At 38.0% G+C, this 25,848-nt stretch overlaps 1 protein-coding gene across 3 annotated transcripts; it reads left to right on the top strand.

Annotated features, from left to right (window-relative positions):
- The first annotated feature begins 290 nt into the window (after positions 1-290).
- Positions 291-24,560, top strand: DSC1 (desmocollin 1). Of its 3 annotated transcripts, XM_064706021.1 has the most exons (17): positions 598-623; positions 3,067-3,151; positions 5,680-5,882; positions 6,358-6,477; positions 7,678-7,833; positions 8,728-8,872; positions 9,143-9,309; positions 11,557-11,691; positions 12,546-12,731; positions 13,971-14,230; positions 14,437-14,579; positions 15,759-15,974; positions 17,437-17,670; positions 19,891-20,012; positions 21,074-21,310; positions 21,933-21,978; positions 22,064-22,188. In XM_064706021.1, the coding sequence occupies exons 4-16, from the start codon at positions 6,433-6,435 to the stop codon at positions 21,969-21,971; spliced, it is 2,085 nt and encodes a 694-aa protein (XP_064562091.1). In that variant the 5' UTR covers positions 598-623; positions 3,067-3,151; positions 5,680-5,882; positions 6,358-6,432; the 3' UTR covers positions 21,972-21,978; positions 22,064-22,188. The 3 variants fall into 3 exon arrangements, with proteins under 3 accessions (XP_064562089.1, XP_064562091.1, XP_064562090.1); XM_064706019.1 differs by lacking the exon at positions 21,933-21,978 and having other exon boundaries at positions 291-623; positions 22,064-24,560; XM_064706020.1 differs by lacking the exons at positions 598-623; positions 3,067-3,151 and having other exon boundaries at positions 5,748-5,882.
- The last annotated feature ends 1,288 nt before the right edge of the window (positions 24,561-25,848 follow it).

The raw sequence follows: 25,848 nt of genomic DNA, 5'->3' as shown, positions 1-25,848 counted from the left end.
CCTGCCATGGCGGCCGCCGGCCGGCACCGCCCCGACGGGACGGGACGGGACGGGACGGGACGGGACGGGACGGACCCGCCCGTGAGGAACCTGCGCCCCGCGGAGCGCGGCCCGCAGGGAAAGGGAAGCCAAGGGAAGGGCGGGGAGAAGGGAGGGGAGGCAGGCGAGGGAGCCGCGCCCGGGAGCGGCACGCCGGGGCGGGGGCAGCGCTGTCCCGGGCGCGGCTCCGCTCGGCTCTGCACGCAGCCGGCGCCGCGGCGGGGCGGGGTAGCGGAGGGAGGGCCCGGGCAGCACCCGGCCGCGGAGGTGGGCGGCGAGCGGGCGGGGTGTTCCAGCGCCGGGCCCGAACCGGGCATTACCCAAAAGGCGGAAAAAAAAAAAAAGGCAGTAATTAAAGTCGCCGCTGCCGCGCGCGGTCCCACCCTCCCACCGGCCGGCTCCCGTGGCAGACGGGAGGGGACCGCAGAGCCGCGCTCCCGCCGAGTCGCGCCGCCACCTCCGCCGCCACTTCGCGCTCGCTCCCTCGCCCGCCGTGGCAGCACCGACGGCGGCGGCTCCCCCCTTCCCGCCCAGCCCCGCGCACCATGGCCCCCGCAGCCCCCCGCCTGGTCCTCGGCCTCCTGGTGAGTGAGGGAGGGAGCGAGCGAGCGGGGTCGCTGGCATGAGTGGGATGAGTGGGTGGGCGCCGGCGCCGAGGGTAGCGCACCGGGCCGCACCTTTCCCCCGCGCTGTTCCTGCTGCACCGCGGGTGCGCAGCGCTCAGGGGAGGCATCCGAGCGGTGATCTCTGCCTGGCTCTTGGCTCCAAGTCGGGTTCCCCCTCGGCGGGGCCCATGCGAGGGGCGCGGGGGCTGCGCGGCCGCGGGGCGCTCTCGGGGGGCTTCGGCGCGGGCAGGAATCCAGCGGGATGCGCGGCTCGCCTTGGGACAGGTGGTCCGGTGGCTTTTGGAGCCTCCCGTTGGGTTACGCGACGGGCACACGCTCGGGTCGCTGATGCTGCTGCTGGATATTCATAGGAAAAAAAATACCGCAGTTGATTTTATTTAAATCTCGCACTCTGCCTCTCCCCACCTGGTTCTCCTTTTTCCGTGGGAAGGATTGTTACACAGTGTGGAGCGTGTTGAGCTGCCCTAAAAGAGTTGGTTGTGCATGAAACACTTTTCAGCGATTTTCTTTGCATTCAGTTTCTTGTATTTGTACATAATTATCAGCTCCAGAAAGGCCTTTGGCAGGCAGAGCAGGGTAGTTCTCTCTCACGTTTTTATTTTTTTCAATTTATAGTAGATGAGTAAAAGTGATTTTTCTATTGTTTCCTAGCCCCTTTCCTCCGTATTAACATTGCATTCACAAAAAGAGGGCAGATGGTCGGTTGAGCCTGTGAAAGAAAAAGACTTGGTAGTGTTGAAGCACTGATTTTATTATTGTAATATTAATTATATATGCACATTTTAATGATAACGTTACTATTTCAGACACTGTGTGCCTGCCTTTGCCAGGATATTAAAGTAAAACTGAAAGAAATGCAAGCACCTTTATTCCTATATCTAATTTAAAAAAGGAAAAAATTCTTCTGTCAAGCAGAAAAAACCAAACAACACTCAAAGGAAAAAAATCCTGAGGTGTCTTCTTTGTCTAAAGTGAAAGGACATTGCAACTTTTTTTTACCCTTATGCCTTGATGTCCATGAATAACTACCACTTACTTTTGTTTAACTCCTCAATAGTTTTTTATGCTGACATCAGACTGGGCTTGGCATTACTATTTTAAAATTAGATGTCACCTTGACTCTTAAAATATTTCAGAACAGTGTAAAAATATGTTGTGATTCCAATAACTTAAAAAATTAGTGCAATGACTTTCAGAAGAGAGTTTTTTATTGTCTATTAATAAGGAAAGCCTACTAATACATAAGCAGGGATGTTTAAATTATTTGTATATATGCGATTTTTATATCTGCGTATATATATATAAGGAACTATATGAAGAGCTTTTACGATGCAGACACAGCATTTTTTTTTCTAAAGGGTCCTAATGTCTTTCAGAGTTTAAAGTATTTTTATTTAAATATTTTCTTAATAAGCATCAGAAGTAATTTTCAGGATTTCCATTAGCTATTCACTTTGTTATACCTTTAATCCTAAAGGTATGTGCAAAATAAAAATGCTTTTCCTTTTTTGCTAGACTTTCATCCTGAAAGAGTAAATGCACATAAAAGGGTGGATAGATTTGTTTACATTTTTCTATGTCTTTGTTTAATTGTCTGTGTGATTTTTGGATTACAATTTTAAACACAGAGATAGAAACTAGGCAAAAACACATACATGTAATCTGAGATCAGGATTCAGTCTCTTGTGCTGAGGAAAATCTTTGTACCTCTATGTAATTCTTTTTAGAAAAAGGTCTGGTTATCTACTACTCATTTGAATTTTAGGAGGACCCTATTTTGTAACTGGTTATATGGGAGTGGACTGCTGTGATGCACGACGTTTTATTTATGTCATACCTAATTGCTGAAGCTACGTTTAATTAGTTTGTTGAGAATGCACTTTTAAGATGCAAAGTGATATATAAGTGCAAGTGTCGTCATGTGGTTTAATGAGACACTTGTCCCTTTAATGTTCAGCATCGCCACAATTCTCATAAACTGAGCGTTGGTGAATTTAAACCCTAATACTTAGAGACCTGGGATCTAAACTGGCCAGGAATGCTGTTAGAGGGAGTGCGCAGCGAAGTTGTATTTTATCGAATCTCTACTGCAGTAGGAGTGTAGGCAAAATACTCTAGTCAAAGGGAAATCTTACTGTTAATGCGAGTGATTTTAGAAAAAAAACCCTAAACACGACCCTTGGACAAATACAGCAGCCTTAGTCAGATCTCGTTTCCACTTTGAAACTTTGTATACTGTGCTGCACAGTACCTGAATTTTTAGGGAGGAGTTCTCTCAGTGCTGTTTCACTTGCTTGTCATAACAAACAAACAAATCAACCAAAGTCAGCATCAGTGTCTAGTTCAAAATACCATGTAATTATGTGGGGTTTTTTTCCTGATTTCTTCATTTGTTTTCTAGGTGCTGAGTTTGTGCTGTGAAGCTTGCAAGAAAGTAATTTTTCACGTTCCTTCTGAACTAGAGGCTGACAAGTTAGTTGGCAGAGGTGAGAGAAACTATGAAATTCCCAGCTTAACAACACAGCATTGCACCTTTGCTGGAGATGCTGTTAACAGTGGAGGAGACTTTATTTTTAATGGAATGAATGGATGACTGGAGAGCCAGCTAAACAGCTGGATCAGCTTTTTATGAAGGATACGCCCTGTGTTTGTTACGGATTTGAACACCAGCTCCATGCATCTCTTCACCTTTTACATAAAGAGCTATTGTCATATTACAGGATTTAATTTAAAACTAAAATGCCAGAATTTAATATTTTCAAAATTTGGAGTTTAAGGCTTACTATTCAAATAAATGCTTGATATTCCAAACTGCACCCATAACCCATGGTCATATGAAGAAGAGAATAAGTCATTTGGATGAAGGAAATAATAAAAAAAAGAAGACAAAACCTGCTTAACCAGGCAGCAAGAGGCTGCTTCTGTGTGAAACAGGGATGTGACTGCTCAGCAGTGCTGGGGCATTCAGAGCACATGAGGGGACGTGTTGCAGAGGTGTTCTGCATGCGCATTCTGTTGGGAGAGTGCTCCTGTCTGACTGGACAGTCTGCCTCAGTTCAGGGCACCTTGCAGGTGACTGGGAGGAATAGAGGAGACCAGAAAACATCCCACTCCTATTTTTTTTTCAGACCAGTCTTTCAAAGGCAGCTTTGAAAGGTGTGGCATAGGAGGTGCTGAAGGATTCTGTGCTGCCTCAGACTGAATTTGAGATTCAGGGGTGCCCTTTGTGAGTCCTGTGACAACAGAGAAGTGTGCTCCAAGTCTGCAGTCCTAACCCATATTTCTGTAGAAAGAACAAATAAAGTGAATTGGTAGTTCATCACAATTGCTCAGAAAATCTAGCTTTATAGTGAAAATTCCTTGATCTTACATTTAAATTTTAAAACAAAGAAAGCTGCTACAGCTGTGTGAGTTTTCATACACTTTAACATTTCTCTATGTAAATAAACGTCATTTATATAAAAATAGAACTTCATGTTATTGCAGTGCTTTGGAAAAACTTGCATAATATGGAACTCAAATTTTTTTTCCCCCAAAAACTTTAAACAAAACCATTATAGCTCAAAAGACATTACTTAAGCATTTATGGAGAAATATTTTGAATTGATAAAAGGACCATACCTTGACAGTGAAATTAGTCATGATTTTCCTGCTTATCATTAGGGTGCTTTATATCTTATACTAGAGTTTTTAAAGAAAAATGCCCCACAAAACTATAACTAATGGACCATAGGGCTGACTCGTATAACCATCAGAAACAATATCTCTAGTCTGGTATTTTTGGAAATGCAGTGCTGTAATAGGCAGCAGTATAAGGCACATTTAAGTGAGGCAGTGATATTCTTTTCAATACTCTGTTTGCACTGTACAGATGAAAAAAGGATAGGAGTCACTGCTGCAGTACTATAGAAAGTCTAGGAAATCTTCATTTGTGCATTTAAAGGACAGACTTAAGAGGAAGAAGAAATCACATAGCATTTTAAATTATGATTCCTGTCTGTTTTTGCAGTTTTGAAAGCGGAATGAAATTTAGTTTATTGAAAATGTCATTTCCATATACAGGATGTAATTCTGAATCTTCATGAATTTTGCAATGAGCTTTCATACAGCAGTGTCCCACCCACTATGATACCATTGAAAGAGTAGTGAAAATTTTGGTTTTGAGACCATGACCCACCTCTTGTGCTCTGCAATGATCATTTGTTTGGAGTTTGAGTCTCTGACCTTCATCCTTTTCAGCGTGCCAAATCATCCTCTTTTAGGGCTGATTTTGCTTTTTCTCCAGGTGTGGTACTAAACTACTTGCTGGTGAACTGAGTTTATTGAAGTCAAAAAATCTATTTTAGCCACAAGTGACAGCAAATACAATGAAAGATACCTGGGAAGTATGCTGAAATTGCCTGTATGGGATTCTATCACATGCATATTAAAAAATTGCTAATTGTTTGTTCTAGGGTTACTTTTTATCTCTTCCATCTGTCTGCCTCATAATTTAAAGGCCTTTGTCCTCCCAAGAGTATTGAATCATATAGTACCAGTCAGTGCTTTCCTCCTGAGGGCAAAACTTCCAAGATGTAACATCTCCATTGGGCATTTGCATTAATTAATCGTCTTCACCGATATTGTAGGGCATGGAGCACGAGGCAAATGCAATAGCTACTGCTCCAATAATGGGCATGTCTGCAAGGATTTTTGTATTTAAATGTACATAATTTCATCTCTGATGCTTCAATAATTTTACCAGGGTAATAGTGTTTTGTTGAACAATATCCTTATAGCACCCATGTTGTTTAGGAAGCACTAATGAATACAAGAGTGGAAATTAATGAAAACATCAAATTTGAGTGCATAAGTGGGTTTTTAAATCAATATTGGTGTTGCTTAAATACTGAGTGACAAGCTGTTGAAGATTCTGTCTTTCAGTAAATACAATTTTTACTTGGGATTTAGGGTTTGTTTTATGAGGGATATTGTTTTTTGCTGTTTGAGTTATTGTTTGAATATTTTTTTACAGTTGATTTGAAAGAATGCCTTCAGTCTGCAGACTTAATCAGTTCCAGTGATGGGAACTTCAAGGTTCTAGAGGATGGTTCTGTGTATACAACATCTGCTCTTTCTTTGTCTGCTGAGAAAAAGACTTTTACCATAATACTTAAGGACATTCAAGAACAAGTCGAAAAGAAAATACATGTTGACGTGGTGGAAGAAGAAAAAAAGGTTAGGTTCTAATTTCAAGATATCTTACTTATTTGAAATACTTTTTCAGAGAATACAGCTTTATAATAAGTATCTGTAGTAAAGTTTTAGAATTCAAATAATCAGGCAAAATACTGGTGTAGTGTGTATTTTTATTTAGCAATTTTTGATTACTGTGTTGCTTTAGTCAGCAGATTTCCTTTCTCAGATGGGAGATGCTAGCAAGTAGCATAATCAGGAATGTCAAGAATCTTAAAAGCCATGTTTGAGGAATTAAAGCAGATCTTATTCATGCAAAGTATCACAAGAAATGAAAAAGCTTGGAATATTATCACAGATATAATCAGAAATGAAGACCTTGGAAAAACAAATTGTCAGTAGGAAGACTGGAATGGGGAGTAAAAGATGGAAATGCAGGATGGCAGTTAAGCAAAAATATATTCAGTTAAGAATATATGGATGTATTCTCATCTGTCTTTCTGTCTTCTTGACCCAGACACCGAATACCAGGCATGCTAGGGATACAGTTCTGAAGAGAACCAAGAGAAGGTGGGGCCCTATTCCATCTGTCATGATAGAGAACTCACTGGGACCTTTCCCACTGCAAATACAGCAGGTACATTTTATATAAACCTCAATTTTATGACCCATGCTAGTTTTTATGTGACTTTTATGATAAATAAAAGCACATCTTATTTAGATGAGCTGTCTTGTATTATCTATCGATGACAGTCCTGCTATTATTCCTCTGTCTGGTTCTGTCCTGTTCATTGTATATCTCATGATCTTGTACCTGAAATAACTTGTGATCTTAGTTGCCGGAGTGAAATGGCATTGTGCAAAAGTTGAAAAAAGAAGGGAGACATACTATCAAAGAGAGCTGTTTGGCCTGGAAATCAGTGTGTGTAATTAAAAGAAAAGCAGCAGCAAATAACCATCCACTAAACATTGCTTAGAAAAGGATTTTGTAAACACAGACTGGGGTAAATTTTGCCTGCTTGTCTACATCCTTTCTGGAGCTCCAGGTGTGCACCTTCAGCCTTGAAGACTGAGTATGGCCTGTGTTATTCAGAAAAGTAGTTAGTGGGAGAAAACAAGTAGGCGTGAAAGAGAAATGCAAGAATTAAAGTTATCACAGATCCATCTAGCCTTCACTAGATTACAGACTAGCTGGTAGCAGATGTGTAGAGACAAGTGTAATAACAGAGTCTGTGCAGAGCAATCCTTCTTCTACTAATCTTACCCTCCTAACTTCTGGCATTCAGTAAATAAGGAAAGTATTTTGGGAGAAGAGTGTTTATAAATAGATAAGTCTAATGTTTCCTCCTTGGTGCTTGTAATGAGATGCAGATGCTATCTGAATTGGCATATCTCTGAACTGTACTCTATGTGGTCTTTATTCCTTCTGGCCTCCCTTCACTTTTTCTTTAGGTGCAAACCACATTCTCAGTGAATGCACTAAAACTAAAGTCTCTTGAACAGGTCCAGAAATAAGCCATCTGTATCTGAATATGCCTTTTGTGTGAGATAGTCTATAGATTGGATTTCAAAATTTTTTCCCTTATAAAGTCATCTCTTTAATTTGATAATTCTAAATATTTATGAGTTGAATTAACTCCCCTTCTCATATACACACATTATAAAGGAAGGCAGTCACATGTCAGGCTGTTCTCCTACTGTTCTGTGACCAGTAAATCAAGTTTGTTTTTTTCTATTTTAGGAGTTTTTGTTTGTGCTAAATATGATCATGAAAAGGTGGAATTGTATTGAGATGCTGTTGTTGTTTTTCCTTGGGCTTAAAAATGTCTTCTTATAGGTCCAGTCAGACACAGCTCAGAACTACACTATTTATTATTCTGCAAGTGGACCAGGAATTGATCAAGATCCAAAGGGTTTGTTTTACATAGAAAGAGAAACTGGAAATATCTTTGCTACTCGTGCGGTAGACCGTGAACAGTATCCAAGTTTTCAGGTACAGGCCTATGTTGTGTAAATATAATTAAATATATATATATATATATAAAAATTTTTAAATCTCTCAGTTGGGTTGCAGTTGGGTTGCAGGGGAAATGGTAGCAAACAAGATCTGAAATCACCTGTCTATTCTGAGTAATATCCTTGGTGTTGAAGCGATAAAATCAGCAGCATATAAATAAATAGCTGGCCATCTAGATCTTGAGAGTAGTTTTGCTTTTCATTGCTTAATCTCTAATTGCAGCATAAATATAGTGAGCTATTGGATTTGCATCGCTTCTAGAAAGAATTTTTTAGAGAAGGTTGAAAAGATCTGCAGAAAACAGAAGTAATGGTAAAGTCTAGATGACTATGTTTTCTGAGTCTCTCAAGTTGTTCAGATCTGTTAACAAGGTACACTGCTCTCTCTACTGGCTGAGAAGTGTAAGAAGTCAACCAGTAGAAACAGTTTCTAAAACGTAATTATCAGTACCTATTGCTGCATTTTATTAGGTTATGTTATAATGGGGCAAATAGTTTTGCTCTCGTTCTTGTTTTGTTCTAAATAACAATATATGCATCTACATTTTGAGACCTGAGGTGCTTTGTTGACACCTGAAAAAAAAGTGTTCAGGAAACTTGAAAAAAGTGATAGAGTTGGAGGAGGGGTCAGGGAGAAAGTGATTAAAGTACTTAGAATGTGTGAGGAGTGGAAGGGGGAAAGATTGGAAAGCATTCAGAGGTTGTGTTCTGCTTTCACTCCTAAGATAGCAGTAACATCCCGGTCCATGTGTCTGAAGAGCCTGGTCTTGAGAAGGATGTGTTTTGCATGCTGTATTTAATTCTGTTTTATGGACTCCTCCATTGAACTAAAAGTTCTGCATGTTGCTTAAGCACTGAATTTTTCTTCCAGATCATCTGCTTTGCAACCACTCCAGATGGTTATTCACCAGAAGTACCACTTGTGCATACAATCAGGATAGAGGACGACAATGATAATGCTCCATATTTTACACAAGACCTTTTTGAATTTTGTGTCCCTGAAAATTCCAGACCTGGTAAGAATTGTTTTAAGTCTCTGAACATACTTACCACTACTCAGCTTTGTTACACACCAGTATGACTAGGTGTGATCCTGCCTTTTAAGACATTTCAGTGAGGTTCCCTGGGGAGTATTATATTACAGCAAAGACTGAATTTGCAAAGAGCAGCAGTAAATGTTCAAGTAGCTCTCTTCACAAGTTTAAAACAGAAATACCTTTTCAAATCTTTTTTTTTACTATTTGCAGATTTCTCTGGAACTAAAAATTGCTGTATTGTGTTCACAGGTGTTGTTGTTGGGAAAGTGATTGCAGAGGACAGAGATGAGCCTTATACTCTGCATACCACGCTGAAATACCGCATTGTGTCACAAACCCCACCGATTACCCCCGCGTTCTCTTTACATGGGGACACCGGTGTCATCTCTGTGTTGCTGCCACAGCTGGACAGAGAGGTGATCTTTCCTGAAGCATTCTTAGCTGTCATTTAGTGCACACAGATAGATTAACACTGCTCTGCTCTGCCCTTGTGAGACCCCACCTGCAGGGCTGCACCCAGCTCTGGGCTCCTCAGTGCAGAAAGGACATGGCTTTATTAGTGCAGGTCCAGAGGAGGGATGTGAAGAAGTTCAAATCCAAAAGGTGGAGCACCTCTTCTGTGAAGAGAGGCTGAGAGAGTTGGAGTTGTTCAGCCTAGAGAAGAGAAGACTCATTACTGCCTTTTAGTTGTTAAATGGGACTTATAAAAAGAGGAAAGTGACTTTTTTTTTTTAACATAGGCAGATCGTGATAGGGCAGTGGGAAGTGGTTTTAAACCAAAAGAGGAGATATTTAGGTTAGATGTTGAGAAGAAATTCTTTACTCAGAGGTAGTGAGACACTGGAGCAGGTTGCTTAGAGAGGTTGTGGATGCCCCATTCCTGGAGATGTTCAGGGCCAGGTTGTCCCATGCCCGGAGCAAACTGATTTAGGGGTTGGAAATTCATGGGGGTGAAATCCTGTGGCGTGGGCAGTTTGGAACTAGATGATTTTTAGAATCCCTTCCAATCCAAGCTTTTCGATGATTCTATGAAATGTTGGCATGTGGATCAACAGACATCTTCTTTTTCATTTCTTTGTTAATGTCTCTAAGGCTTCTTCTGAAGCTTTTCAGAGACCTGTAATTAGTCCAGAGAGTTTCTGCATAGATTACCATATTCTAGCTAACCTTGGCAGAGAACTTCTTACTGCTCAGCTGTTCAACCTATGGATTTTTCACTTTTTTGTCTGAATGCTTTCTGTGTTCAGGAATCCCATGACCCACTGTTTCCTCCTGTTTAAGCTCGATTTGTGGTGCTTCTTGCTTCTTCACAGAGAAGATGAACTGGTTTCTCTGGAAGTAGTCAGTCATCCTATACTAACCAGAAATATCTCCCAATAATTGAAACCTAAACAGTAACATACCATTTCTTAAAATAATGTTCCACCCATTTATTTTTATCAGCTAGCTTTCAAACGAATAGGATACAGGATTTCTTTTTTTTTTTTGATAGAATGTCATGTGAGATAGTTTGCACTAGGAAAAAAATGACACGTGCATGTAATTCAAAATAATAATTCTAGCATAGGACAGTCATTTTAGGAGACATTGCAGCTGGCACAACTTTTCTGAAGATAAAAGGAGCTATATCATGGCATACTTGTGTTGTTTCATGGCTGAAAATCCATGTAAAACATCATGTTGCAAAACTTTGCGCTTGCAGTTAGAGTGCTTAGCTTTACTAGCAGGAGAAAATTGCAGTGATTGTGAGCATCACTGTGACTGCTGAGGAAGCTGTCACAGTGACTACGTGAAGGAAGGAGGGATTGAAAAACTTGTCCACTGCCTATCTTTAAGATAAACTTATGAAGTAGAACAGGAGATTTCATTTCTGCACCAGAGAAACCAGTGCTACTTCCAGGCATTCAGAACTAGAGTTATTGTCTTGATTAACAAACTTTCTCTTTTTGTGCCTAATCCATCTGTACTGTTGCGTGTTCTCTCCCCTCTGCCCACACCTTTTTTCCACTTGGTCCCCCTTTCCTTGGTTGTTCAAATTAAAAAAGAAAGCTTTCTGCTGTTCTGGTTCAAGTTAGGGATCTGGGTGGGCTGCTTCCTATTGGGGATCCTCTTGGAACTGATAAGGATGGTGACTCCTTCAGTGCCAGGCCCTGCTAAATGACAGGCATTGCCTTAACCTGTGTTGCCCAGACAGAGGCTGATTGCAGCACAGTTTTCTTCATCCTCAGTGAAATAAGAAACATGCATTGAAACACTTCACCTATTGACAACCTGAGGGAATACTCTGTTGCTCCAAAAGGGAGGCAAATAGCAGATGAAAGTATGTCATCTGTATCTTCCAAAACTTCAGCTTCTGGAAAATAACACTGACATTGTGAGAAGCTTTATTTGATACAGGATATAGTATGCATGTTACTAACAAATGCTGGCTGAACTCAGTACTGCTTAGCCACTGAAAATTATTTTGCTCCTTTTCCTTTTGAGCAATAGGGCAAAAAACCCCAAAGCCAATTGTCTCATTTTGTTGGAAAACACTGAATTTAGAGCAGAATTATGGAACAGGAATGAAATATTTAGTTCTACTCCTGTGTAACTATGTGTTACTATGCAGTTAAAAAAAGTGAGTATGAAAAACTTCTTTATGCTTTTATTCTTCTTTTTAGCTTGTGCCCAGTTACACTTTGTTAGTTGAAGTGAGAGATATGGCAGGTCAGCCTTTCGGTTTGTGCACTACAGGAACAGTTGTCGTCAAAATCGAGGATACGAATGACAATGCACCAACCTTTAAACAGTTACAAGTAAGTCTGCATAAATAAAATGTTTGTATAAAGCTTAAAAAAATGTATTTTCATCTCCTTTCTAATTTCCTGATGGGCAGTCCCTCAAGTATGAAGTCTAATGCCCTGAGACAGTTAATGCCAATATAAATGGCTTTGCTTATTCCAGCCATAAGTATGATTCAGGGCAAAGAGTATGTCTCAACAACTGTGTATACATCTCAAATACCACAGGAGATTTTGTAATATGAATTATATAAAAAAAAGAATTCATTATTCATAAGGAATACATGTAATTTACCCTTTCTGGTCACTACTGTAGAATATCATCAGTAATATAATTAAGAATACTCTTATCTGCTCTTCTTCAGCTTGTACAGAATAACACAAAAATACAAAAAATCCTTTTTTTTTTGCCATCAAAGTAGAGATGCATTTAATCTATTTTGGATTTTTGCAAGTTATTGTTGGCTTATTTATATATTTTTTAACATTTACCCCAATGCCTTTTCTAATTCTCAGCTTGATCATGTTCAATGCAAATTACAATCTATAGCTCTTGTAACTGAGGGAAACTGTGCTAATTTGCCTTTCCTTTAAGGAGAATTCCAGAATTAATTGTGTCAGTGGTAGTTTGAGTGTATGAAGAAGCTGAGATTTCAGTTGTGCTGTCAGGAAATGTTTGTTTGACACAGAGTACAAGGGAGGAATGGGGAAAATACGCTAATGCACGAAAACAAAATAAATAATTGCATCAACCTGGTAAATTAACTCCTTAGGTTGAAGTAGTCTTATTTAGATATGATGTTCTTCAGTCCTGCCTTGTGGAACACTATTCTCTGATTTAAATTAATTTTTTTTTTGGGTACTCCAAGTATGAAACACGAGTGGAAGAAAACAGAGTGAATGTAGAAGTACTGAGAATCTCTGTTGTTGATCTTGATGAACCTGGTTCACCTGGCTCAGGAGCAGTATATGAAATTATAAGAGGAAATGATGATCAGGCCTTTGAAATTACAACAGACAAAAACACAAATGAAGGAATACTGTGTGTTACTAAGGTAAGTAAAAATTGAAGGTCTAGGGGAAAATTTATGGATTTTCAAGTTTTGGTTTTAAAACAAAACACACAAAGCTCACCTTCCAGACTGTTCCTCAATTTTGGTGTTCAGAATCCAAAGAATTCAGTTTTTCAGTTCAGAAGAGCTTGGTGCTTTGGCCTGGTTCTACAGTTGCAGTTGTTTAGACTTAGGGGTGTAACTGAGGAATGATTCATGGTTTTTAACAGAAATGAGAGAGTGGCAAAGCAGGGAAAGATTAAGCACCTTCTTCAGTCTTGTTCTCTCTGGGAGTTAAGTAGACTTCCTCGTTCAGCATAAAGCCCTCCAGGTTTTATTTTGCAGTGTACTGACTTCAGGTTTGCTTTTCTGGCATGTGAGGAGGTCCATATGCATAAAAGAATTTGTGTCAGTTTAATTATTTGTTATAAGTGTTTTACAGATGTGAGGTAAAAGGCCCATTGCATCTGTCCTTCAGCAGATTCCTTTGCCTCTTTTTCATTATCATTTATAACTGCCATAAGCAATAACTTCTAAGGAGCAGAAAATATTAGTATTAAAACTTGAACATGTAAATTGTAGAGGTAGAGATGCTAGTAATTTTTTAAATTAATATTATTTATTATGGGTTTTTTGTTCCTAGTAATGATTAGAACTTTTTCTAAAGCTCTGTCCCTGGTATATGAACATAGTTGAAATTTCTTACATTTATTGTAATGCTGTAGTAGACTAGAGAATATTATGACTTTAGGATAATATTAGCTCTCTTAAAGGCATAAAATGACTTTGGAGAGCGTGTCTGAAGAATAAATGGTTACTACTTACTGTCAACTCCATAAATTCTCAGGTGGATTTGTAGCTTCTAGAGAGAAGTGTGATTGACCATTGGTGAAAAGGAAATATGTGTAAGCTAAAATAATGACTAAATTGGAAGAAGAAAATCCCCCACTACATTTAATTGCTTTTTGTTCTTTTAGTAACTAATTTTCAGAATATTTATCCAAAATTTTGCAGTGATATTGCTTGCTTGGGTATTTTTTAGGCCTTTTTCTTTGACTAACTTAAAACTTTACATTAAAAAAAAAATCATGCCCTTTTACTCTGTCTCAATGGCTTATTTGAGGACAGTTGGCTTCTTTTGTAAATGTGGTACGGTTTCAGCTGTAATAATTGCGTGGTGAAAAGAATGTTAGGTTTTGTATTGGTTTGAAGGGAAAAAACACCACCTCACCTTTGTTACAGGGACTCGACTACGAAGCTGCCAAGCAAAGGATCCTGGTGATTGGAGTCAACAATGAGGCACCCTACCTGCTGGCTCCCCATTCCCAACAACTTTCCCAGAGCACTTGCTCTGTTACTGTGCATGTCCTGGATGTGGACGAGGGACCGGTGTTTAAACCCTGTCTGTTGCGCTTAGACGTCAAAGAATGCGAAGATATTGGGACAGCTATTGGAAGATATGTAGCAGAAGATCCAGAAACTGGAAATAGTGAGGGCATAAGGTATGAAACTATGTTATTTACTAGGGTTTTTTTTAATACAGCATGGGTGGGATACAGGAAGGGGTAAATAGTTGTTGAGGTTGTATGTATATGTGTGCCCCTGCACACCTATCAGTGTATATGAATACATGTATCTAAATATGTTTGTTTATACACACATGTGTGCTATGTTTGGGATCTTTAACAAGACAAATTATTCTTCACAGATACCGGATACCACCTGGCCAGTGTAATTGGGTCAACATAGATGACAAATCAGGTGAAATCAGAACTGTTAGGGTCTTGGACCGAGACATAGGAGAAATGAGACGAGGTCAATGCAATATCACAGTCCTTGCAATAGACAGAAGTGAGTACTAAATGTTGTTGGTGTTTCTGTGGTGTGTAACAGATGTTTATATGCAAATGTAGTGTGGGCACAACTGCAGTGGTTCAGACCAGTGGCACACCTGGTCCATTGTCTTGTCTTTGTGATAACTCTGTCAAATGCTTAGGGAATATTATTTAGCAGGGAGAGCCTTTATAAATCAGGCATGATCTCAATGTTTTGAGAAGTTATCTGCTCCATTTAAAAGCCTTTAGTAATTTTAAATTGAGATATTTTTCTCTGGAGTATATTTCTTCTATTTCTTGACAATTCTTTTTTAAGTAATAGCTCCTGGCAGTTGTGAGCTAGACAACAGAGAAAGTAGAGAGGACTTTTGGAAAAGAAGTCATTGAACTTGCAGCAAACAATTCTAACTCTGTCAAAGTTTGCATTTTAAAGTCAAATGTAAATAATACAAATTTAAATTGTTTAAAATTCTATTGTCTATGTAGTAAGCATGATAGGCATCTGCAATCAGCTATTTCTAGAAAAAGGATTAAAGAGTAGACTTGATGTAATTTCACTGGGATGTATATACATGAAAAGCATTGACTATTTGTGTATTGGAAAAACTGTAATAGGAAGAGAGATTTCATTTATTTCTTGCGTGTTGACTTTGGTGACATGGTATGTGCCACTGATGAATGCATGGTAAATTAAAGGGTAGAGGACAGAAAGAAGTGCTCTGTTCCCTTAGTGTTTTTGTTCCCACAAAAGAGAGGTGAAGGTAGGGAAAGTGTAGTTAATTTTCTCCTACTGGAAGTTAGAAGGCTGGAAATCTTCACTTTCTGCTTTTTTTCTCTGCTTGTCATAGTATCCTTTACTCCTAGTTTATGAGCTCTTCTTCCTCTTACCCCTCCTACCTGTTAGAGTAGTATATGTTTCCACACAGACACACACACTCAGCAAAGTACAGTCTGCACATGCAGAATATGGAATTGTGGAGCTGCTGATGCATCTGCAACCAGCCAAGCAAAGAGAAGCAGCCAAGAAGGACCTGTGAGAACTCCTCCTCTCTCTGGCTAAATCAGAAGTTGCTTTCTAGCTTACTTCTAAACATGAATATTACAGCTGATGATATTTAATTGTGAAAGTTCAGACCAGAAACTTGTGTGTCAATGTTAGAAGTAAGCGCTAAACCCAGTTATTTTTATCTCATAGATGGTAAAACAGGCACTGGAACAATTCAGGTTTGCATCGTGCCTGGCAACAAGAATTTCCCCCGACTCACTCAGACTGACTACATCATGTGCAGAGACAGAAACCCGATTTCCCTCACGGCTCAGGATGGCGACGAGGCTCCGTACAGCGCACCCTTCGAGTACCGCATAAACGACCGCAGGCTGGCTTCCATGTGGAAGCTAACTCCACACGACGGTATGTGGAAACTTCCTCCTCCTCCTCCTCACTCAGCTGTAGGCTGCCAGAGGAGGCTTTGCTGTCTCTCACTTGGGTGTTCTGAAAGAATAGATTGGATGAATCTCTGCTTGGAATTGGTGTAGTCAGTGGAGGTACTTTGGGGCTTGGTGATGATCTCTAGTGGTTCCTCTAGTTCTCATCCAGTGATGACACTGTTGGCATTCCAAAGGCAAGGAGAAAGATCTGTCTCTTAAACCATAAAGAAGAAGAATCTGTCCCAAGCCTCCTTGGGTCAGAAATCAGCTGCTGTCTGAAATTATGATGTAAGAAGATCAGGAGAAGGAACAAAACCTGATGTAATGCATTGCATCAACACCTGGAAAATGAACCATAGATTCATAATTCATAAGGAATTTAAGAATGAAATGGCTGGTATTCCAAAAAGAAATAGAACTTTTCTTAGTCTGTTATTATGGTGGAGGACTGGGAAACTGAAACTTAACCAAAAATTGATTATAGGCTGACAAAAAAAAAGTTCTGGAAGTTTTTATGTTACTACTGCTGTAACCCAGCACACTTATTGTAAAGCTGACCTGAGCAGTAGATAAACAATTTATTAGCCAAGGTATCACTGTTTCCTGAAATTTGTTGATATAAAAAGTTAAAGCTGATCCTGGTTTCCTGGTGGTTGCCAGACGAGGGCAACAAGAGCAGCACATAAATTTGCTACTATGGTGACACAAATTAGTTGCAAAGGATATGATTCTGCAACATTCTATCTCACTAAGAAAGGCAAAAGACAGAAAATTCTGAAAGCAAAGACATCTAATAGATTCAAGTTTTATATCAGGTAAATTGAAAACTGCATTTTGGATGATACCTGTTTCATATAGCTCATCATAAAACAACCAGTTTGTACATCAGTGTCAGTCTTGTACATTTTTTTACAAATTATTTCTTTTGACCCTCAAAGAATATGGTCATTAATCATTGCCTCTGAACAGGGCAGCAGATTAAATGGATTTTTCCCCCCACTGGAAATAGTCATTCACCCTGAATACAGCAATATAACTAAAGAGTAAGAGAGGTATAAAATAAGTTCATAATTAATTATTCCAATCACATTACCAAAAGCCTTTTTAATAACTGTTAATTTAGTTGATGATCTTTACTAGTAAGCTGAAGTAGTGTCATTACCTATAATGAACTAAATCAACTTCAGAGTTTCAAATCATATGTTTTCAGAGGGCTGTGTAAGGTATGCTTTGTCAGTTCTAATATTTAAAAGGTGCTGAAAGTATAAACCCATTCAAGATCTAGTTTTGTATCAACACATTTAATCTAACTTGAAACTATTTACTGTATATCTGGTAGCAGTATAGCTGTAACAGAAGGAAAAATTGTAATTATGGTCACATTTGTGACAACTGAGTTCCAAGCATCGTTGACCCTAGATTTGGTTTTGTCTTTTTGTTTACAGATAATTCTTGGTATCTTTCACCAAAGGGTGATATTCCGTATGGAATTTATGAAATTCCTGTAAGTGTGATTGACAATGGAGGAAAGATAGGAGAGAACATAGTGAGAGTTAATCTCTGTGACTGTGTTACTCCAACTGAATGCGATGGCAGAACTCGTCAGCTTGCTGGTGGAAATGTTACCCTTGGTCTCTGGGCCATCCTTGCAATGATCTTAGGATCATTGTTATTGCTGCGTAAGTACATTTTTTTTTTAACACAAAGTACAAATCACTTAATTATAAAATTAGCGGAGAGAACTGGATTCAAACTCGATTCATTTTTTATTTTGGCTGTTGTATAGCTATCATCACTGACTTAATGTACCTGCTCTGTTCATATCAGCCTTACAGGCTTCCTGCTCTCATCTTGTGTTGTAGTTACTGTGTGTGGATTTCTGTTTATTTGTTTAAGTATATTTTGTGTGAGAGGTTCTGTATGTTCAGGTAAGTGAGGCCAAAAACACCTGCATTTAGCACTTGAACCAAAAGACTTCAAAAAAGTTTGTGAGTTCTAGAAACATTTCTGTTTCTAGGAATGCTGAAATCAATTTACCAGAGTATTTTGTGATTTCTCTTGTGCTGTGGATTAAAACATGGGGTATCTGAGACACTGGATTTCACAAAGGATTTTACAAGACCCCATATAATCATGGAACAATTGAATACACTGAGTTGAAAAGGACCCATCAGGATCAGTGCATCCAAATCCTGGCCTTGCACATGGCACCAATAATCACACCATGTGCCTGAGAACATTGTCCAAACACTTCCTGAATTCTGCCAGGCTTGGTGCTCTGACCACTTCCCTCCAGAGCCATGGACCAGGACCCCCAGGTCCCTTTCTGCAGCTTTGTTTTCCAGCATCTCTTTCCCCAGTTTACAAACACATCCAGGGTTGCCTCATCTGAGGTGCAGAAACATTAAAGGATGGGGTGAATAGTTCACAACAGGCCAAAACCTTGAATATTTGTTGTGCTGCTGGAGCTATCCCAAACAGATTCTGAGAAGAGTAATATTGCTGTTAAGCAGTGAGACAATGATGGTGATACAGAAAAGCAAAAGGAAGTTTTTTTGTTTTTTTTTTTTTTTTTTTTTACCACAATCAGTCATGTTATTCTGACTAATAACATCTTTAAAAACTACAGAGGACATGCAGTATCTAGTATTTCAGAATCTGGGTTTTTGGGTTTTTTTCCTTCTTTCTTATCCATTTTTTCTGGTCATAGGAAAACTGTCTTGCTCCAGTTGAATCTCAGCTAATTGTTCATACTTAAGTAGCTAGAACACTGGGACATGGACAGGTTTTGAAGGCTAGCTAGATCAATGTTTTATCTCAATGGGACAGGTACCCAAATTTGGAATATATCCTGAAGATGAATTTTCAGATGTGAGAACCTGCAGTAGAGGAACTGTGTGAAATGTCACCTACCTCTTTTTCACTGCCTCTTGACTGCATCCCTTACAAATAGATCCTTTATTTTACTGTGGATAGGTTTTACCCTGTGCATCCTCTGCTCAGTGCTGTCATGGATGTCTTCTTCCCATCTGTCAGCATCAGGAGGCAACCTGCTAGAATCATTGATGCAGGTCTCTCTGACAGCTGATGCTAGAGAAGCTAAATTAGCTTGAAAGTGGCTCTTAGCCAATTTTCACAGAAGTTTATATGTTCAGAGATCAAATTTCTCAGTGGGCAGTTAGGCAGAACTCTCCCTCATGGGCTTCTTTATTTTTAAGCTAGCAATTTGAAAAGCGCAGAAAATAGAATGGTTCTCTGAATGAAAGGTTTAGTCATTTGTTTAGGAAAGGTATTTAGTAATCATGATTCTGTTATTCAAAGTAATTTCTGGGTGAGTTTCTGACAACAAAAAGTAGTATTATTAAGAGGAATATAATGAATACAAGGGATTAAATAAGATTGTTCTATAGCGTAATCCTGGATATCCTCCAGAATTCTGCTGACCTTTCCTGTGAAGCAGAAATTTCGGATATTAGGACATTTAGCTTGCCCATTAGTGCCTTATGATATAATTTGACATTTGCATATTCAGACATGAAAAATAATCTCCAGTACAACCTAATTTTAGGCAAAAGACACGACTTTTCACCTGGGTTTGGACTAAATTTTTCATTACTGTGAAATTGAGTAAGTCACAGTGCTTTCATAAAGGATGCTTGCATTTCTTTTGGAAAAACCAGATGTGTTTTAGAAGAATGAGATAATTCAACAATGCAGTGATTACTCCCTATATTGTTTGAAAAAAAAAAAGTGAATATATAAAGCTTTAAGTATGGGCATTTTTGGAAATGAATTTCTTTTTAAACCATTCTTGATGCTTAGGCCCTTAAAATTTGTTATCCAACATAAGTAGATACCACTGTGAGGTAAAATTCATAGTATTATTTCCTTTTCCATAGTAATCCTGATCACAATTTGTGGCTGCTGTGGCGCTGGGGTAATGAACAGGCAGGTGACTGATGACTGTGCCAATCACAATTTAATCATTTCAAACACAGAAGCTCCAGGAGAAGAAGTGATGGTAAGTTGTCTGTTTCAACATAGAAACCTGCAATTGTGGTATCCATAGCATTGCAATTTGAGAACAGGACCACCTGCAAGTGTTTTGATAAAGGAAATAGGCAAACAATGAAGGGATCATTAGATGTACTTTGCTATTTAATAAGAATTTGAAAATTTTTAGTTTAGGCAGAGGTGGTAGTACCATATACATTTAAACATACTTTTTAGTCATTAGGCTGGCTACTTGTAATTCTTCCAGATTTTAAGGATTTGGTTGGCAGCTTCAGGTGAACATTTTAATAACCTTGCAGTCATTTTTAACATTGACATTAGATTGAAATTTTTTATTTTGCCTCTGTTGAAAATGTGTTAATGGAAAAACATTCTTTTTCCTTGGAGAAGGATTTTTATATTTAGCAGATAGCTGTGTAAATTGCAGGTGCAATTTCTGCCCTTCCCCTGAAAAATGACCTCAGATGTAGTTGATTTCATGAACAGGTGTTCATGAAATTTTTCTTGCTTTTTGCATCTAAGCTTCTTTCAGTCTACCATGAGCATAGTTCAGTCCAGGACTGCATTAATGAATAACTTCGTTCTTTAGACTACCTCTTTTCTGTCATCCTCCACTCCCTGACATTGTCTTCCCCAAGAAGAGGAGATGAGTTGAAAAATAATATTTCATGTTGAAAACCAAGAAATCAAAAACTCGTGATGGCAAGAGTCAAATTTCTTGTTGCCTATGAAGAATAATGTAATGCCATTATGAACTCAAAATACAGATTGTACATATTTCACTGGGATAAAACATCCATTCTTTGATATCATATTGTCATATCATATTTAAATGCAGATATCCTCTCTTCTCTCATCATAGCATCCTTTCCAGGATTTACTGATCTTTACACATTAAGGATAGCACTTTGTTCAAAATATCACAGTGCCAAGAAAAAGACTTCTCAAATTTTAATTATGAAAGTTTCTGATTGCTGTTTCTTCTTTTTGAATTAAAAAAGAAAAGAAAATGAGGAGAAAAAAGATGTCCTCACTACTCCTTTTCCTTTTTTTTTTTTTTTTGTTTAGGATCACAATATAATTCCTCTACAAAGTACATGCGATCAAGGAGGGTATGGAGTAAAAACAGGGGAGCAGCAAACATTTGAAATGGTAAAAGGAAGAGGGCATACCTTGGAATCAGTCAAGGGAGGTGGACATCAGACTCTGGGATCAGTTAAAGAAGGAGGAGGACAGACTATGATGGATACTTGTAGATACTCCTACTCAGAGTGGCATAATTTCACACACCCTCGTTTAGGCGAAGTAAGTATTCTGAAACTGATTTTCTTTGAAGTGTAGTGGTTATGGTCAATATATATGGGCTTTTGAAGGAAGACATGTAAATGTGCTAGAAAGGTGGCTTTCTGGTTTTGGTTTAATTTCATTTTTCCTCTCTGTGCTTCTCTGCATCCCCTTTGGAATATTGCTCTTTCAAGGAGTAATCCTTGACATATTTCAGGCGTAAGTGTAAATTACTTTCTTCTCTTGGCTTAAGCTATAGGCAGTGTGCTGTTTTTCATTTTGAATAATTACTGAAGCTTTTGTAAGTTTTTCTGAGGATGTCTGTTTGCTTTTAGTCTAACTGCTTACTTCATGCTAATTTAAACCTCATACTTTAATTAGCAATGGAGCAGGAATGAATGTACAGCATTAAAAATGTAGTCCATTTCTTGGGGATCAAAAAACTCTCACTACTTGTCTAACTAGTTATGTATAAATCAGTCTTTTAATTTTCAGTGAATTTTAGTTGCTTGACAGGTTAGTTAAACAGGTTCTTCCTCTTTTATTGTTACATATGTAATTAGTAGAAATTATTTCTTTATTAAATACTTATATTTTGTAGTCATAATGATATAGACCAATCATGTGCATTTTTTGTATGTAGGAATCCATTAGAGGACACACTGTGATTAAAAATAATTGAATGAAAGGTAAATCAAAAAGAAATTTTTTTTTTGCAATATGTTCAGGATAACAATTTAAGAAAATGATAAGATCTGTTCTGTTCCTATCCAGAAGGTGCACCTATGCAGACAGGATGAAGAACAGAAGCATTCTGAAGATTATCTCCTTTCATATAACTATGAAGGAAAAGGATCTTTGGCTGGCTCTGTAGGCTGCTGCAGTGATCAGCATGAAGAAGAGGCACTTGACTTCTTAGATCAGTTGGAACCCAAGTTTAGGACATTAGCAGAAACATGCATCAAAAGATAAATGTGCCTTTCAGAGTGCTGAAAAAACCTGTAAATAAGTGGCTGTCATCCTTTGTGATATTAGGTAATTTGGAATTGAGAGGGCTAGAGGTTTATCAAAATTAAGATAGACTGGTAAGAGTGTAAATGACTCTTGCTTTAAATTTACATTTTCTTACACTGGACACATTCTGTCAGAACAAAGGGATTCAAAATATCTTTTCATTAGGTTAATATAGTAAAGCTAGTTTCTACTTAGATTACATTTTGCATTCTTTGTGATTGCTCACAATGCAAAACTTTGTGTTCCTTTAAATAATTTTCCAGCTTCAAAATTTTATTGTATTTGGCTTTGGAGAAGGAAAGCTTTATAACTCACTGTTTCTTTGTTTTCTTTTAATTTTGTAGAAATGAAGCAAATCATGTTGTTGGTGCATATCAAATACCTTGTTAACTTATATGAGCTGAGATACGAAATATTTTTTCATTTTGGACATAAAAATACTCATGAATATATTAGAAAACTTTACATTTTGACTGAAAATTAAATATATATATATATTGTATATATGTAAAATAATATTCAAAAGTATATTTTTTCCTAATGGGCTACCACCCATCAAACTTGCTATCCTAAGGGATTTATGGCATCACCACATAGGGTATCAGCATTGTATGCGAGGATGTATTTTTCTTTTAAGGAAATAAGAGATCAAAAAAAATAATCATGCAATAGAGGAAACTATCATACTTCAAATGAATGCAATATAAATCTCATATTTACTTCACACAAGTTTGTACCTCAGTTTCTTGTGAGTTTTGACATAGTATCGTTGCAGAAATTCTGACCATTGCCGAGAGTTTTGTCCAGTGTAGCTACCACTACCTTTTCTACTTGCCCTGCTGTGGACTTCATTAAACTGTTTCTTTTTGGAAGTAGAGCTTGACAGAAGATAGGCTCAAATGGATTGAGAACAGTGTTAATAATGTGTTTTTGAGATACATTTTTATTGAGATGCACAAATACAGTGGGAGAAACTGGTTTGTTTTGAGTGTAGTTTGGGGTAGTTGTAGAAGTCAGCGTTTACACACATCTCTGGCAAAAACCATCTGAATCCCATTTGTTACTGTACTAGATTAAGCATACATATACGCTATATATATATATATATATACACAAACACACAAAAATCTGAAATACCTTTGGTAGATGACAGTAGAGTGAACTTGAATGCTGCCATAAGCAGCAGGTGGTATTACACCTCTGCTTCCCAGGATTTAGGTGTTTTTTTTTAATATTTGCACTCCTAGTTAAGTAATATGTCTTCTGCTCTCTGGGAATTCTCTTGTGCCTTAAAAGAACATCTCAGTGCCTATGAGAAACTTGTGCAATTACTTATTTCTGTAGCTATAAGTCTGCTTTTAGGATTTGCTCTGTAAACATACGCCTTAGAGATATTTGAAAAAATTTACTATAGCTAATGATCTGTAATAGGAATAATTGCTAACAACCAAGAGTCATGCTGCTCTAAATTTCAGTCACTGCTGACTTCCAGTGGTTGCAGTTCATTCCATAAGAATTATGGTCAGGGAAAACCCATAACAGTATAGAAACTTAGCAACATTATAAAATAGTACTTTTAAAACTATGTTTTACACTGTAAATGGGCTTCAGAGTATTTTGGGTAAGAACTAGCTGTGGTTAAGAACTTCGTAGACCAATGTTAAATATATTTTCCTGTATCATTTGAAAGTGGTAATGAATTCATCCTGAAGTAAATACACTGCCAGTGGCAAGAATGACAATCATGAGCAACAAAATACTAGGTGAGAAGCAAGGTGTTACAAACTCGCTTCTTTTAAAAAATGTGTGCTAACACTTCTCTTCTGAACACTGCTCATCTTTATCACTAACATAAACAAAATTTACTGTACATGGACGGTCAGATCTGTGACTGATAAGAGTCAAAATTTCTCTGCTGATGCCAGTGGAGCTATGCTGACTTTATGTCAGGTGAAGATCTGTTCCCTAGTAATTTTCTTGCTGCTTTGTCTTGCATTTTATGTTTAGTTATTGGCTATACACTTTTAAAGGTAATAGTAATGTCTCCCTTTCCCTCTCTTCATGTTTGGTGGTGTTTTTGTTTGTTTGTATTTTAAATTATATAAAAATCCTGTGGTTCAGAAGGACCTAGGATAAATAATGACTGCACACTTTTGAAAATTACTTGGAGGGTGGTGTAGAGAAAACCCTGCAAGTATGGTTTCTTTCCTCATGAAATACAGTAGTAGTACTTTTCTAAAAGAATAGACCAAATTTGTATGAGCTTAAATTGAATTGGGTGTTTTAAGCAGGTGGTTGTCAACTTACCATCCTAGAGTTAAAATAATACATTACTTAAATCAAAATAATATTTTACTAGTCTAATTTACCTTAAAAATGTTTTATTTGGTTGGTTTTGGTTTTATGGTTTTTTTTTTTTTACCTTTCAGAAAACATAGATAATTATTTTTTTCCATTTTAAACAAACTAGAAATCACTTCTACTCCTTCGTATCTTTTAAAAACTAAAATTCTGAGTTGAACCAGCTTGGTTTTTGTAAAACCAAGACTAGAAGTGAGATACTTTAAAAAAAGAACTGCAAAAATATTATTTTCATTATATCTTCTAATTATGTGAATGGAAACTCTGTATAAAGCATTAAAGTTTACAGATACCAAGTACCAGGTAACATTTGTGTAAAGCTTACAAAAGGAATATTTCAAAATGTATAATTCACTTGTTGTTACTGTCTTGAATTGCCTTAAACATTGTCAAGATTTCTTCCCTGCAACTAGGTTATCTGCAATCTACCTAGCTGTGTCAAAATTATCATATTTTTAGGTTTATTTTGTACAACAGTGAGTAATAAATTTTTTGCAAAATAAAAGGATGTTCTATAAAAACTATTCATTTCTTGTACATGGATCAGTTAATGAAGATAAGTATGCCTATTTCTGAAGGGGATTGAATTTTTAAATTTTAATGCAGTGCTTTTGTGCCACTATACTGCTGTAATGCAAGTAGTAGTTGTCCTTGCAGCATGAGCTGAGGGGGATCTCACTGAAGTTTATACTTGGCAAATTCAGGATATTAAGAGTACAAATGCATTACTCTGTCATCTTGCTGATAATTTGTAAAAAATACACAGTGCCTGCTTTGCAAACTTCATAAAAACCATTTGAAAACCAGTAGCAGCAGATAACCCAATGTTCATTTGTTTGGCATGTAAAGCTGCAAAATATCAGTATTGTGGGGGTTATGTTATTATGGCAGGAGACAAGTGGAATGTAACTTTGGTTATCCAGCTTCAAGGAGAGGGAAATTCACAGAATGGCTGTGAATTAGCTTAGATGGGACCTCTGGAGGTCCTCTGGTCCAACCTCTTTGCTCAAGCATGGCCACTTAACAGCTGTTGTTCTGGACCATGTGGATTTTGAGCATCTCCAAGGATGGAGACTACAGCCTCTCTGGGAAATCTGTTCCAGTGCTCAGTCACCTTCAAAGTAAAAATGTTTTTCCTGGCCTTCAGATGGTGCTGCCTGTGTTCTGGGCACCACTGAAAAGAG

Source organism: Zonotrichia leucophrys, chromosome 2 (genome assembly GCF_028769735.1).
Source record: "Zonotrichia leucophrys gambelii isolate GWCS_2022_RI chromosome 2, RI_Zleu_2.0, whole genome shotgun sequence".
Taxonomy (NCBI): Eukaryota; Metazoa; Chordata; class Aves; order Passeriformes; family Passerellidae; genus Zonotrichia; species Zonotrichia leucophrys.
The sequence above is the reverse complement of the archived record's forward strand: the minus strand, read 5'-3'. Positions and strand labels throughout refer to the sequence as shown.